The sequence below is a fragment of the Drosophila mauritiana genome, chromosome 2L (assembly GCF_004382145.1).
Source record: "Drosophila mauritiana strain mau12 chromosome 2L, ASM438214v1, whole genome shotgun sequence".
Taxonomy (NCBI): Eukaryota; Metazoa; Arthropoda; class Insecta; order Diptera; family Drosophilidae; genus Drosophila; species Drosophila mauritiana.
Window position 1 is genome coordinate 12,997,211 of NC_046667.1, and position 12,665 is coordinate 13,009,875.

The following is a 12,665-nucleotide window of genomic DNA, read 5'->3' on the forward strand; positions in this document are numbered from 1 at the left end:
CAAGTTTTACTTTCTTACTGTGGTTTTTATGTGTGGTTCCTGATGAGGTCAACTTTGATTTGCTTTATTTGAAACATTTCTTTTCATCTCCTTTAATATCTTTATATTTAGAATGATCATCTCTAATTGTTGATATGTGTTTACTGTTGTATGTTGTGGCTAATATGAAATCTTGCGTTTTTCGTTTTATATTTTTACAATTCCGAAAAGATTTAACCGCTTCCATTTACGTGTTAGTTCGGTTATATACTTTGTTAATTTCTTTTTTTTTTTTGCTTTTTAATAATATTCAGTCTATATAAACATTCATTTATACATTTATGCTAAATTTTTGGAAAACAATTCGGGGAAAAGCGTGCGAAACTGACATTTTGCAGTCCCTCAACCAAAACTGGTAAAACTTCTCTAAAAAGAAATTGGGTTCAAACAATGTGGAAATAAAAATACCTGAATACCTGTGGATGATCGGTTTTATTTAGGAGAAAGTGTTTAATTTATGTAAATCTATCAAAAATTAATGGTTGTTTACTTTACCTCGCTATTATGTCTTACATCTTTATTCAATAATGTAGTTATAGTTTGGGCATGCTATTTGCTCTGCATTCGCTTCTGTATATTTATTTAAATATTTTGTTATATTTGTTTTGCTTTAGCTTGTTAACACATTCCTCTTGACGAGTTTTATTCAATGCATTTGATTTTCAGTTGTATTTTTTCATTGCTGTTTCTGAATTTTTACTCAAGGTTGCTATACCTTCCTTTTCACGGGAATCGACATTTTCTTCAACAGATTCCTAAATTTTTGCTATGCATTTGAATATAGATAGAAGTCGATCAACATAAACGAAATCAACTATTTACATATATAGGTTTCCGTCTGGTAATAAATCTAGTCACTGTTTTCAGTATCTTCCATACTCGCAGAAACCAACAAAAGCAATATATCAGGGTTTTGTGTAGGGTACGTATTTGGATTCGAGTCAAAAGTAAAACGTTTTGCAATATACTTTTCAACATCGTATGCTAAAATATTTATTTCTGATATTGTTAATCGTAATACTTTACGTCGTGCTTTCTAGAATAAGGTTTATTAGAGTGTTCTAGCAGCGACTGAGCTTGCTGGGAAAATATATTCATATAAAGAAACGTATTTTATGTTATCAATTCACTAATTACTAAGCAAACCAATGCCAAGCGTATCCTAAAATTAATGTTCTTTGCTCTACATTCACGTACTCCTTGTTCGGCGCCGTTTAGCTCCTTTTAAAAAAACTGCCAATTCTATTCGCCATCCTTGTGCTCAAGGACCAAGGACCTTGAAAAGGACCCTTTCATTCCAATTAAATCAACTATTAATTGTTTATCCCTTCTTCTGCCTCGGATGATGATGCACGAACTGGCCTAACACCTGCACCGATATATAAAATTTGTGTGGATAAATGGTTAACTTAGCTAATTAAAAAAGTTCCTAACTTAAATCATTGTAGGCAGTATGTCATTTTGTTTACTCGGTTTTCTCTAGCGCTGTGTGGTTCTGAAAATAATTACTGACAGTGTGTTAATTTGTTATTTGAACACAATTGCTTGATTATGTCATGAAATACAGAGATAACTGAGCTGCAAATTAAAAACTGTGAGTGTGGGTTTCGTTAAATGTAAACATCATGTTCAACTTAGTCCATTAAAACGTTTTAAACTGTTGGAACGACTTGCCGCAAAGATTACCATTCAAAAAAAGTCCGAATACACTCAACGGTAATCCTTTGCATTAATGGAACAATTCTAATATTCTAAAACTTTGTCGTGCTATATTTGCATGCATGCTATGCGGCACACTGAGAAGCGTCTACACATTTAAAAAGGATTGGCAAAGCTTTTACAAAATTACGAAACTACGGTTACAAACTACTTTGCCAAAAAAAAATAGCAATACCATGTGCAATACTGATTTGAGCCCGATCAATCGATTTGGCCTGGCAGGTATATTCGAAAACTAGACGTCTCGAAAGCAAATCTAAAAACTAACCACTGTGCTCATGCCAAATGGCGCTCCTCCTCGCAGATGGCGCTGCGCGTCGCCTCGCACTGGGCACAGTGCTTCTCCAGAAACTTCATGGACAAGTGGAACGTATACCGGTGCCGGGTGCAACGCCTTTACATCTTGTACTCGACGATTTTGTTGGGATTGAGGAACTGCTCCCGTTGCGACGCATCCAAATGGGCTACGGTGCGCGTCAGTGCCGAGCCCGAGCCCGAACCCGATCCCTGTCCCTGACCCGATCCTGTTCCAGCTGCTGATCCCGAGGAGGACTTGTGCTTGCCATCGCCGCCGCCACTGGTGCGTCCAGTGTCCGTGCCAATGGGCTGGTAAACGCCCTCTGCACTGATCACACCCACATTGACGCCGGCGACCACTGGTTGTTGGAGATATCCGGAATACTGTGGCGGCAGCTGGTAATTGCCCGGCGGCTGCTGCTGCTGCTGTTGGTGGCTGCCCGCCCGCGGCTGCTCCGTGTGGGCAATGGGATACTGCTGCTGATGGGCGTAGTCCTGGCTGCTGCCCACAGCGCCAGCGCCAGCCACCGAGCCACCAGCTGCTCCTCCGCCACCGGCTGATCCTCCGGCACCGCCACCGCCCATCCGGGAACCGGAGTCATCGTTGAGGCCCTCACCCATTTCACCATCCCGATTGTGCCGTCCACGGATGCACAGCTTGGTGAAGAGCCAGACTCGTCCGCGGTAAAGGAGGTAACAGCAGAAGTGAACGAAGAACGTAAAGATGATCGCACAGGCCGTCACTATGATCGCCTTGCCCGGCTTGGTCCAGTCCATCATCGGGTAGATGGCAGTTTGATTTTTCCTGCGAAAACAAACATCATTACCATCCTAATTTCATCAATCATATCCAGTGTGGTTGAAAGTCACCTGTCTGTTCCGCCGGCCAAGAAATAGATTCCCGTGAATATGGCGTAGGCCAGGCCAATGCCAGTGGTAAAGTAGGCGTGGCTCATCTTAATCGGATGCCCCACAATGGCCAAATCGATTAGCATTATAATCGTGTTGAGCACATGGACCATTATATTTAGCGCATCGATCTTGTGGATTTCTAAAAGATAAAAGATATACAAAAGATATGTTTTTTAATTAAATGGTTTTCTTTTTCTAAAGAACTCGATTAAATGCACGTTGTTCTTTCCATATATTTATAAAATACACTTTGCCCTGCAGGGGAGGCTTTTTTACAGGTGTCCAATTTAGGAAATCCCTAGTTTGAGTCCATGAACATCTCCCACTGGCTCTTAACGGATCTGGACAAAAACTTTTGATTTGCTGACTGGCCAGCGTAGTAGAACTCAAATCCAACATCATCGGCGGAGTCAAGAAAGATGTAGCAGGCGAGAAAGTCGAACAGGAGCATCGTGGAGCACAGTGGCCTATCCAGGATTGGCGGCAAGTTCTCCCAATAGCCGGATATGACCTGCGCCTGGAACACAATCAGTGGGCATATAACTTGCCAGAGCACAAAGTGAGTGGCTACTTCATAGGAGAACATCTGATCTGACACGTGGACACAAACGGCGACCATTAGGACGGAGGAGAGCACAACGAATATGAACCAAGTGAGGAACAAGTAGGCCACTGCAGGACATTCGGGCAATAGATATGAGCCGACCAGCAGGAGCAGCGACATCATGACAAGAATCTCCATGCTCAGGAGCAGGACGTGTCCCGTCCGCTGGTTTGAAAGGGTGCACACCGTTCCCAGAGCCAGACAAGCTGCTATGCAGCAGCTGACTATCCAGTTGAAGGGGAACTTCCGGCGCAGCCAAGTGACGTTGACATAGACGCACAGGGTGACCAATCCGATGACAAAGAAGCAATAGGTAGCCACTACATCCGGAACCAGGAGGTATCGTCTGAACAGGCCCGGCAAGATGAGCAGCCCAATGGCCAGGACAATGAACAGCACCGCGATGCCGTAGATCCACTGGGACACCTTGAGACGGAGGCGCACGACGCCATCGACTGGCTGATCATTCATCGATGTGGGGGATTTCCTCGTTTTCTGGTTGTTTCCCGGCGCCCGTGTCAAGTGTCAAAGGCGACAGTTCGGCCTGACAGCCAGTATGTTAAGTGTAACCAGATCGGCATCAGTTCCAAATTTCAGCGTGCGATCCTTTGGAGCCTATAGCTCCAAGAGCCACTTCGAGGCAAGTAATAGCGTGAGTGAAAGCACGTTCTCGGAAGTGGAGCGTTTTGTGGAGGCTGCCACCAGCATCAACCGACTTCCAAAGAGGCGAAAACTCTCCTCCTGCATTTTCCGAACCTACGTCTGCCTGCTGTTGGTCATCCAGGTGACTCTGGCCTCGCTGCAGTGGCTCGGATCCACGTACCGCTGGAAACCGCAGCTGAGTGTGGCCAATCGCGGCCTGTCCGTCCTGCTGCTCCTGCTTTCGTGGATCAACCTGACGCTGGCCTTCGTGGGCTTCCGTCGGCTGCAGTTCACCTTCCCGCTCAATTGGATTGTCTTTGGGTGCATCTTCGAGAGCCTCACGCTGCTGGTGGTGTGTCTACACATTCTCGAACAGGATCTAACGTGGCCATTTGTGCTGATTGGCATTGGCGTGCTGGTTGTTTATACGCTGCTGGGGCTGTGGGTACCTGGATTCCTCACCGCCAACTTGTGGATCCTAATCCTGGCAAGCATTGTGGTCTTCCTGGTCTCGACAGTGGCCTTGGGCGTCCGCCTCCAGATGCGATACTACGTGCCCGCCAGCGTCTGTTTGGTATTCTTCGGACCCTGGGCTATGTACAACTCCCAGAAGCTGTTCCTGCGCCACAAGCGGTCTGGTTACGTAGCTCACCAGTACTTGGAGGCGTCCGCCAAGATGTTCATGAATTATGCCTTCACTGTGAGTGGCATTATATTTGCCCACCGCTTCTCGGTGGACACATTGGATGCCCCCAGTTAGGATACGGCGCCATTTTTGTGGCTAAGGTTTTTTTGTAAGTCTTTCTAAGTGCTGTGCACAATTAAATTAGGTGTCGCAAAATTTTTTGTTATTCCTTAATTAAAACCCCCAAAAATATCATCGTGGAATATGGTGTACTGGAAATTCGAACTTAGCGGCAATATGGTTGACTTACCAGGATTGTGGACCAGTAGCCAATAGCACATGGTGACGATAAACGCATAGACAGTGGCACAGGTGTAGAGCACCCAGTACAAGTGGTGCAGGCGACTCTTCTTCGCCTGCCGCACGATCTCGAAGTCCTCGCGCTCCACCATCATGCCCTGGGTCACTATCCATGCGGCCAGCCAGGCCTGGACTGTGCAGAAGAGCAGTCCCCAGTGGGTCAAGTAGATCCACCACTTGGCATAGTGGTGCTCAAAGTGCTCGTCCGTGCGCCCGATGTCCAGCAAGGAGCAGACCAGTGCCGCCAGGCAGGTGATGGCCGTTATCCATCGGTAGAACAGGTAAACGATGCGCACCTGCGTGTTCCGTTGCCACTAAATATGAAGAATCTTATTAGATAAGGGATCTAGTTTTCTGAATAATCTATATGGGAAAATAATCATTCCAAGGTAGAGGATCTATGGCTCTGAATATGCTTTTCAGTGCCTAAAATCTGGCTCACCTGGCATAGGTAAAAGTTGTGGCGATGCACATGGTCCGGGGTGAACTCCGGGAAGCAGCTGTTCCACAATTTGCTAACCATCATTCTCTGATTGCCCAGGCAGCTGCCCGCGTTGGTGGCGAATTGGTTGAAGCCCTCGCAGCTGTCCTGCGAAGGATATTGGTACGAGTGGTAGGACTGCTGCTGCAGTTGCTGCTGCGACGGCTGGAAGTGCTGATGTTGCTGTGGGAAGTGCGACTGATGTTGCTGGTGATGTTGCTGCTGCTGCTGCTGATGCTGCTGCTGCTGCTGCTGTTGGTATTGGTAGGGCTGATATCGCTGGTCCTCGAGGACGCGCTGCGACTGACCACCACCACCCCGACCGTCTGATCCCGCCGATCCTGCTCCTCCCGCTGCGGCTGAGCCGTGCTCCGTTTGGTACTCGTGTTGCGGCGGCGTCTTGTGGCTGTGCAGGCTGTCCCGGCCGCTGCCGCCGTAGGGATGTAGAAAATCCGGCAGGTCAAGGATGTGGGCCAGCTGCGTGCCAACCTCCTCGTCGTCTTCGTCCTCGTCCTCCTCCTGCAGATGGAAGAAGCGCAGTTCCTCGAGACTCGAGCAGTCCGTGGAGAGCAGTTCCTGCGGCAGGCACTCCTCGAGCAGGTCCTCCTCGTCTTCAGTGGTGCTGGCAAAGCCAGGCAGATAGCCGTAGTTGTCGTAGGCGTCGTACCGCCTGCGGGGCGTGGCCTTGTAGCGATAGCCAGCTTGCAGCTCCTCCGCCGCGCTCCCGTACTCACGGAACGGCGAGGTGGAGACCGCTGATGCTGATGCCGCTGCTGCAACGGCTGCCGGAGTGGGCGGTACCGGTGGCGGAACGGTCCGTGTGCTCCGGCTGCTGAAGTAATAATCGGTGGCTACACTCGGCGCCGGTGGCGGTGGTGGTAAGGCTGCCGGAATGGCCAATGGTGGCAAATAGCCGGGTGAAGTTCCCGCTGACGCTAACAGCGGTGTCGGCGAGGCATCGAAGTTAATAAGCGCCGCTGCCGGATAACCTCCTCCGGAATATCCACCTACGCTCCGGTACGGATACGGAGGATACGGTGCGCTGCCCGGTGCACCGCCGCTGCTGGTGGTTCCAATATAGATGTGCGCCGATGTGGACGGCAGATGGTACCAGCTGGAATGGCAGAGGGATGCAAATTATAATCTATGTTTATGGTATTATGCTGGAGGTGATTGGCTTGTGATATTACCTGGCTAGGTTGCCGCTGCCCAGACCGAAGCCCAGGCCCAGTCCGAGACCCAGATCGGTGTTGGTGCTACCGCGACTGAAGTAGTAGCTGTACTGCTGCTGCTGCTGCTGCTGCTGTTGTTGTTGCTGCTGCTGGTGCTGCAGTTGCTGGTGCTGCAACTGCAACTGCTGGGCGGCAAAGAGCTGCTGCTGCTGGGCAATCTGCTGATGCTGCTGATGGGGGGCTGCGTAGTCGGTGAGCCAACGTTGCCGCAGGCACGAGTAACTCTGCTGCAACTCACGCTCGAGTCGCTGCAGCAGCAATTGTTGCTGCAGCTGCTGTATCTGCAGTTGCTGCTGCTGCTGGGCTAGCAATTGCTGCTGCACGAGCTGCTGGTGCTGTTGCTGCTGCTGTTGTTGCTGCTGTTGGCCACTAATTGGCACCGCTCTAAAGTAAAACTGCGCGTAATCCAATGTGAAGGCGTTCCTCTACAGCTTCGACGCGCGTCTACCGCATTCACGTTTGGCTATAGTTTGCGTCGCTCCCCGCTGTTCCAGTTGCTACTGCTGTCTTCCGTATCCTTTGTGTCCTTTTGTGGCTTTTGCTCCTGTTGCAGTTGCAAGTGGCAAGACGTCGAAGCCTGTAAGTGGAGCAAGGCATTGAGGCATTGAGTTGAGTCGACTGCATTTCAAATGCGAGTGCAAAATGCACTAATTAGGCGGGCGTTAATCATACGCCGTGTGTACACAGAAAAACAGGGGCGTGTGCGTAAATTACTTTCTTGTTTATAATAAGTATAAGCATTTTATCATTATCTGTATAAATGACTGTTCAATTAGTGTATTACAACTTCATAAATTTTTGATTATGCTTGTATTTCCCTGTAAACTAGATAACAATAACTAGATATATATGCTATTATACAAGTTAATAGATATGAAATGGCTTGAATAATCTTAGAACATCATGAGCCACCTTAATCCCGACTACGAATCCAGATTGTAACGGATACAAAATGAAAAGTACGATTCACTGACAACACAGTTGATGGCTCCTGAAATCGTTTCTTTGAAATGCCAACTTGCAGCCGTGCAAACGTTCTCAGTTTTCGAGGAATTAAAAGGAGCACACAAAAACCGAAACAGTTGGATGGAATCCATGGAGGCAATTTCTTTGGAAGGATGTTCTCTAAACATACGTTGAACATCTGAGAAGTGTAGAGGCATTCAAACGCATACTATGCTGCCTCGAATCTTGAACTCTGTTGAACTTTTAAATTAGAGTTTGCTGGCTATTAAATGGTAATTTGTGGAAGTGCGATGACTTGGCTGGCTAAGATTTTCATTGCAAATATAGAAAAAGATTTGAGTAGGTAGAAATTGATATTACTTTTAAATAGTGCCTACATATATACCCATTTTCACTAATTTCGTATAGTAATAGTTGAATTAATTTGTGAAAATATAATGTGCTGCCATTTTTGTCCTATTATCGCCAAATGCCGTGGGCTAACCCATTTCCACGGCATTATCCTTTCGCTGCAGAAATGTCCTTAGCCTGTGTGGGCGGGGCAATAAAATCAAATCAAATTGCGCGTGCCTCAGCAAAACGCAAAACGGCGACCAGGAAGCGCCGTTGTGGCAATTTTGGCTGCGTTGCTTTTCCGCTGCAGAATTGAGTTGCAGTTAGTTGAGATGTCTGCTTCGCGTGGGGAAAATGTCGGGGAAACTGCAGGCAAAATTGCTGGTTGTGTGCCTGTGTGCATTTGTGCTTTTTAACGTCATCAGCAAATACTTTGCTACTGGCACAGGCACTGGCACTCGTTTTTTTGCTCTTGTTGTCGCTGTTTGCACAGCTGCCATGGGGCCGCATTTAGTTGTTGCCACTACCACCGCTGCCTGTAGCTGGTTGTTGCAACATTTACATTGGCAATTTGCTTGGAAAAGCACTTGCACCACCATCCTCCGTGTACCAGCCATTCGGAGCACACACACAACACAGACGCCAACGGACCCACTTCCGGCCACAAGTCTGTGCTTTTGGCCTAAACCGAACTTCCGACATTTTCACCATGACCTGAACACCCTTTTGTTGCGCTGAGCTTACTCCAGGGGAAAATCAGGGTGGGCTCCTTTCATAATATGCATTAATTAAATTTAATACTTCACTTTAAGTCAATAGATTCGATGTTGTAATGTAATTAACCGGTTACCCTTCGATGCATTCAATAAAATCGCTGTGATCTACATGATCATATTATTATATTATTATACGAATAACATATTTGTGATAAATCAATTCCAAGTTTCTTTTAGCCAAAAATCCAGATTGGTAGTTGATAAAATTGTCAGTGTGCAAAAGAGAATTTATGGTGTCCTAAGTAAAACATATATCCGCTAACACAGCTTGTGTTTTTTGTGTCTTTTTCTTTGGGTTTTAAATTCCACTTTTCCTGTGGAAAAACCACGTTTAACTTGTGTGAAAACTTTTTGCTTCCATCACTTTAAGACTCCTCTGCGTGATGGCAAAAACAATAATAAAAAGATCCAAAAGAGAGCGAGTAAAGTTTGGTTCAACATTTACTTAAAGTCGTTTGGATGGTTTTCAGCGCTGGCTGTTTATTTATAGCCCACTTGGCGGACAAAAGTGCAGAAAGAAAAAAAATGAAATTTGACAATAGTTTTTGCAGCGGCAATTAGGGGCACGCAGAACGTTGCAGGTCATAAAGCCGAGAATGAATTGCCCAACAAAGTTGCAATTGAAATGGAAATTGAAATTTAATGGCCACGCGCACAGATCGCGCAGAATCCAACGTGGAGTCGTACTCCAGAGTGAGCGAATGGCTCAATAGATGGACAATTGTGTGCTTAAGCTGCATCATAAATTCACTGAAGTGCTCGCCGGGCAAACAAACAAAGCACACACGTTGTGGACAACGTGTCGTATGCGCGATGTTGGATGAAGTGCACGCGTTGACGGCGCTCAAAGAACTATGACATTAATGCTAATTTAATTAGGAAAACGTGTCAATGAATGATTGTTTGGTATTTATACTACGAAATCTGGAAAAAAAATTAAATACACTTTATTTTGATTTTATTTAACCCTCAATGCCTCTACAATTAAATTCCTTTTTGTCTAGCGATTATTAATTTTCACATTCCCCGAAAAGTTTTCCTCTAATCTTTGACTGGAATCCCCATAAGATCGGAGCAAGTTCCTTTCAGTTCAAAGTCAAAATAAACAGCCATTCAGGCACATAACTTGCCAAGCACATGAAGCCTTAGAACTTTGCAGTATTTTCCCCAGAAGCCACTCACTTCCCTGTTCCACTGAAATAAGAGAAAGTAAAGTATAAAAAAAAGAAGAAAATTTGTTCATTTTGATTAAATTGCATTCTCCTCGCAGTGCCACTTTCATCTGACGCAGGATACGAAGGATACTTTAAGCGAATCTCCCTCCAAAATACACACACTTGGCTGACTTGGAATTTCTGTTAATCAAACTCAGCGCTGAGCATGAAAATGCTTAATTGTATTATTGCATAACTTTTATCCAACCAAATGGAGCGGCAAGCATATTCCGCATTTTACTCAAGACACAAGTCGTTGGCAATTAAGCCCTGTGTTCGCCAAATACAAATCGATGCGGTCTCAAAGGATAATTAATGCGTCACCAGCATATAGAAATCTGGAAATGACAGCAGCCAGTCGAATTTCATATGCTTTATATGCCATAACTTAAGTGCTCGATCAATAGCATACATAATGACATCCATGGTAAATGCTCAACCACAATGAAACCAACGAAATGCCAAAATTTATATGTGACAACGCACATTAAACACAAATGTAAATACATAGATTTGTCACATCCCAGTTCCAGTTAAATATTTAATATGATACCGAGAAACAGCTCTTGTTGCACAAACATTGCACTTATAGTTAACCAAAACTCAGGTTATGATTTCCTGGAATTCATTAAGAAATTCATCGAACCACTTAGTGCTTTTTCGAGTGCATTTACGCAAAATTTAAACCACATTTTCATGCGTATAGGCATTTCCTAGTATGACTTTTGTATTGCAAAGCTAATATACATTTTACTGAGGATGATCCATGGAGCCAGGATACGAGACTCCCGTAGAAGTGGCTACCTGAGGCGGGAGAGGTGCAACGTGTGTGTCTGTGTAAACAGGAAGTGTTGCACCGCAGGCAATGTTGCTGCAAAATAGCCAGTCAAATGGGCACCCTACTCCGCGCCTCGCCACGCCCCTTCGTCTAGCATTTGGGATTTTGAAAAAATATTTGCCTACATGGAATTATGAGGGGCCATCATTTAATGAATGGCCTGCCACCTGTGCACGCTCTTAATGAGCTAAAACAAGGACTGTGTAGCCAGGCGGATGTTAACTGCGGATGTTTGCCAACGTGTATGTACATATATGTATATGTATATGAGGGTAAGGAGCTCTTCAGCTACGTTATGGTTGTGTTATTTTCTTTGATTATATGCACAATGCCGAGTACCCTGTCCTTATGCCACACAAAATAAACTAGCAAATATGTTATGGTGTGGCTTAAGCTTTCCGAACAAGTGTAGCTTCCAAATTAAGTTTAAATAAATAGTGATACAAGACTGCATTTCAAATGCAATAAACCGAAATTAGTTTTGGAATGCATATGGAATATAGCACTATTTGCATTTCGGCTGACACGATGAGGCAGCAATGGGAATTTATCCTGTTTGTGGCACATTCAAATAAATATTCGCTCACAAAGCACTTGAAAGCAATTGTCTGGCCGACTTTAAGCCAACATTAAGTTTGGTTTCTTTCACCGAAAAATTAATGGCCCGGCATTGGAATCTTGTTTATGGCAGATATATACACAAAATAGTTTGGCCAAAAAGCCGAAAAAAGTCATAGCTGCCATAAATCAGAAGGAAAAAGTGAGTGGAGCAAACTGGGGGAGGGTTCAGAACAAATATTGCTGCCGCAGCAAAGGGAAAGTTTGAAAAACGGCTTCGAGTGGGAAAAGCTGAGGAAGTGGAGATTCCACGACACATTTGTGGCTGGCAGACGGGGAATGAAAATGGAAATATATTTCCGCCAACGACAATCAGGTGAAATGCAAAAAGTGTCGAGGAAGTTGTCAAAACACTGAGATAACATTTTCTGGCCAGGACATTGATGGCCAACGAGCTGTAGAAGATGTGCTATATCCTGGCCCTAATTAAGGACGGGGTCCAACTTGTCTCCGTGCAGTTTTTAAAGTACATTCATTTGCGGAGGAACTTTTCCATCCTGGTGGCTTTTGTAGGCTCCGTTTTTATTTATTGTGCCACAGCATCAGCGAAGGCAATAGCCCCCATCTGCATAATTTCCAAGGACTTTTACACAGAAGCCTTCAAATGAAATTAATCTTGCCGACGCGAAACCAACGAAAATTTACGAGGAACCCTGCCAAAGGTGAAAGCACATTTTTCCGCCAATAAATATTTGTATTCTCAACTATTAATTGGGATCTTAAATATATGCCGCTTCAAGGGAAACAATTTAATCAACTTGCCACTGAAGGCAACCTGTACTAATCGAATTTAATCAAAGTAAACAATTGCTGTCATTTAATTAACACATAGAAAACCTTGTTCATTTCAAAGAGACGGGCGCGGGGTATGTAATTTGAAAAACTCGGGCAGGGATGTAAACAATTGAGAAATCCCAGTAATTGAAAGGGATCCGAACAACAAAACCCTTTGGCACAAAAGCCGCGAGTGGTAAAAACAATTGCTTCCCAGCATTTGCCCTGCCAGCTA

The 12,665-nt window shown here is 45.2% G+C and overlaps 3 protein-coding genes across 3 annotated transcripts; 1 reads left to right on the forward strand and 2 right to left on the reverse strand.

Annotated features, from left to right (window-relative positions):
- Positions 1 to 262: 262 nt before the first annotated feature.
- On the reverse strand, positions 263 to 8,055 carry LOC117137308. The gene is made up of 6 exons (XM_033298692.1): positions 8,047 to 8,055; positions 6,870 to 7,336; positions 5,641 to 6,793; positions 5,149 to 5,512; positions 2,926 to 3,106; positions 263 to 2,860 (listed from the first exon to the last, which is right to left on the reverse strand). The coding sequence occupies exons 1-6, from the start codon at positions 8,053 to 8,055 to the stop codon at positions 2,155 to 2,157; spliced, it is 2,880 nt and encodes a 959-aa protein (XP_033154583.1). The 3' UTR covers positions 263 to 2,154.
- LOC117145698 lies at positions 3,173 to 4,063 on the reverse strand. The gene has a single exon (XM_033311443.1). It carries the CDS (start codon positions 4,040 to 4,042, stop codon positions 3,266 to 3,268), a length of 777 nt encoding a protein of 258 aa, XP_033167334.1. The 5' UTR covers positions 4,043 to 4,063; the 3' UTR covers positions 3,173 to 3,265.
- Positions 4,074 to 5,094, forward strand: LOC117145688. Its single transcript, XM_033311433.1, has one exon. The coding sequence runs from the start codon at positions 4,128 to 4,130 to the stop codon at positions 4,971 to 4,973; it is 846 nt and encodes a 281-aa protein (XP_033167324.1). The 5' UTR covers positions 4,074 to 4,127; the 3' UTR covers positions 4,974 to 5,094.
- Positions 8,056 to 12,665: the final 4,610 nt, after the last annotated feature.

Coding starts and splice junctions, on each gene's coding strand:
- LOC117145698 (XM_033311443.1), bottom strand. CDS start 4,042: ATGAATGATCAGCCAGTCGATGGCGTCGTGCGCCTCCGTCTCAAGGTG.
- LOC117145688 (XM_033311433.1), top strand. CDS start 4,128: ATGTTAAGTGTAACCAGATCGGCATCAGTTCCAAATTTCAGCGTGCGA.
- LOC117137308 (XM_033298692.1), bottom strand. Junction 6,794..6,869: donor GGCAGCGGCAACCTAGCCAG/GTAATATCACAA, acceptor CTGCCATTCCAG/CTGGTACCATCTGCCGTCCA. Junction 3,107..5,148: donor GCTACTGGTCCACAATCCTG/GTAAGTCAACCA, acceptor TTTATCTTTTAG/AAATCCACAAGATCGATGCG.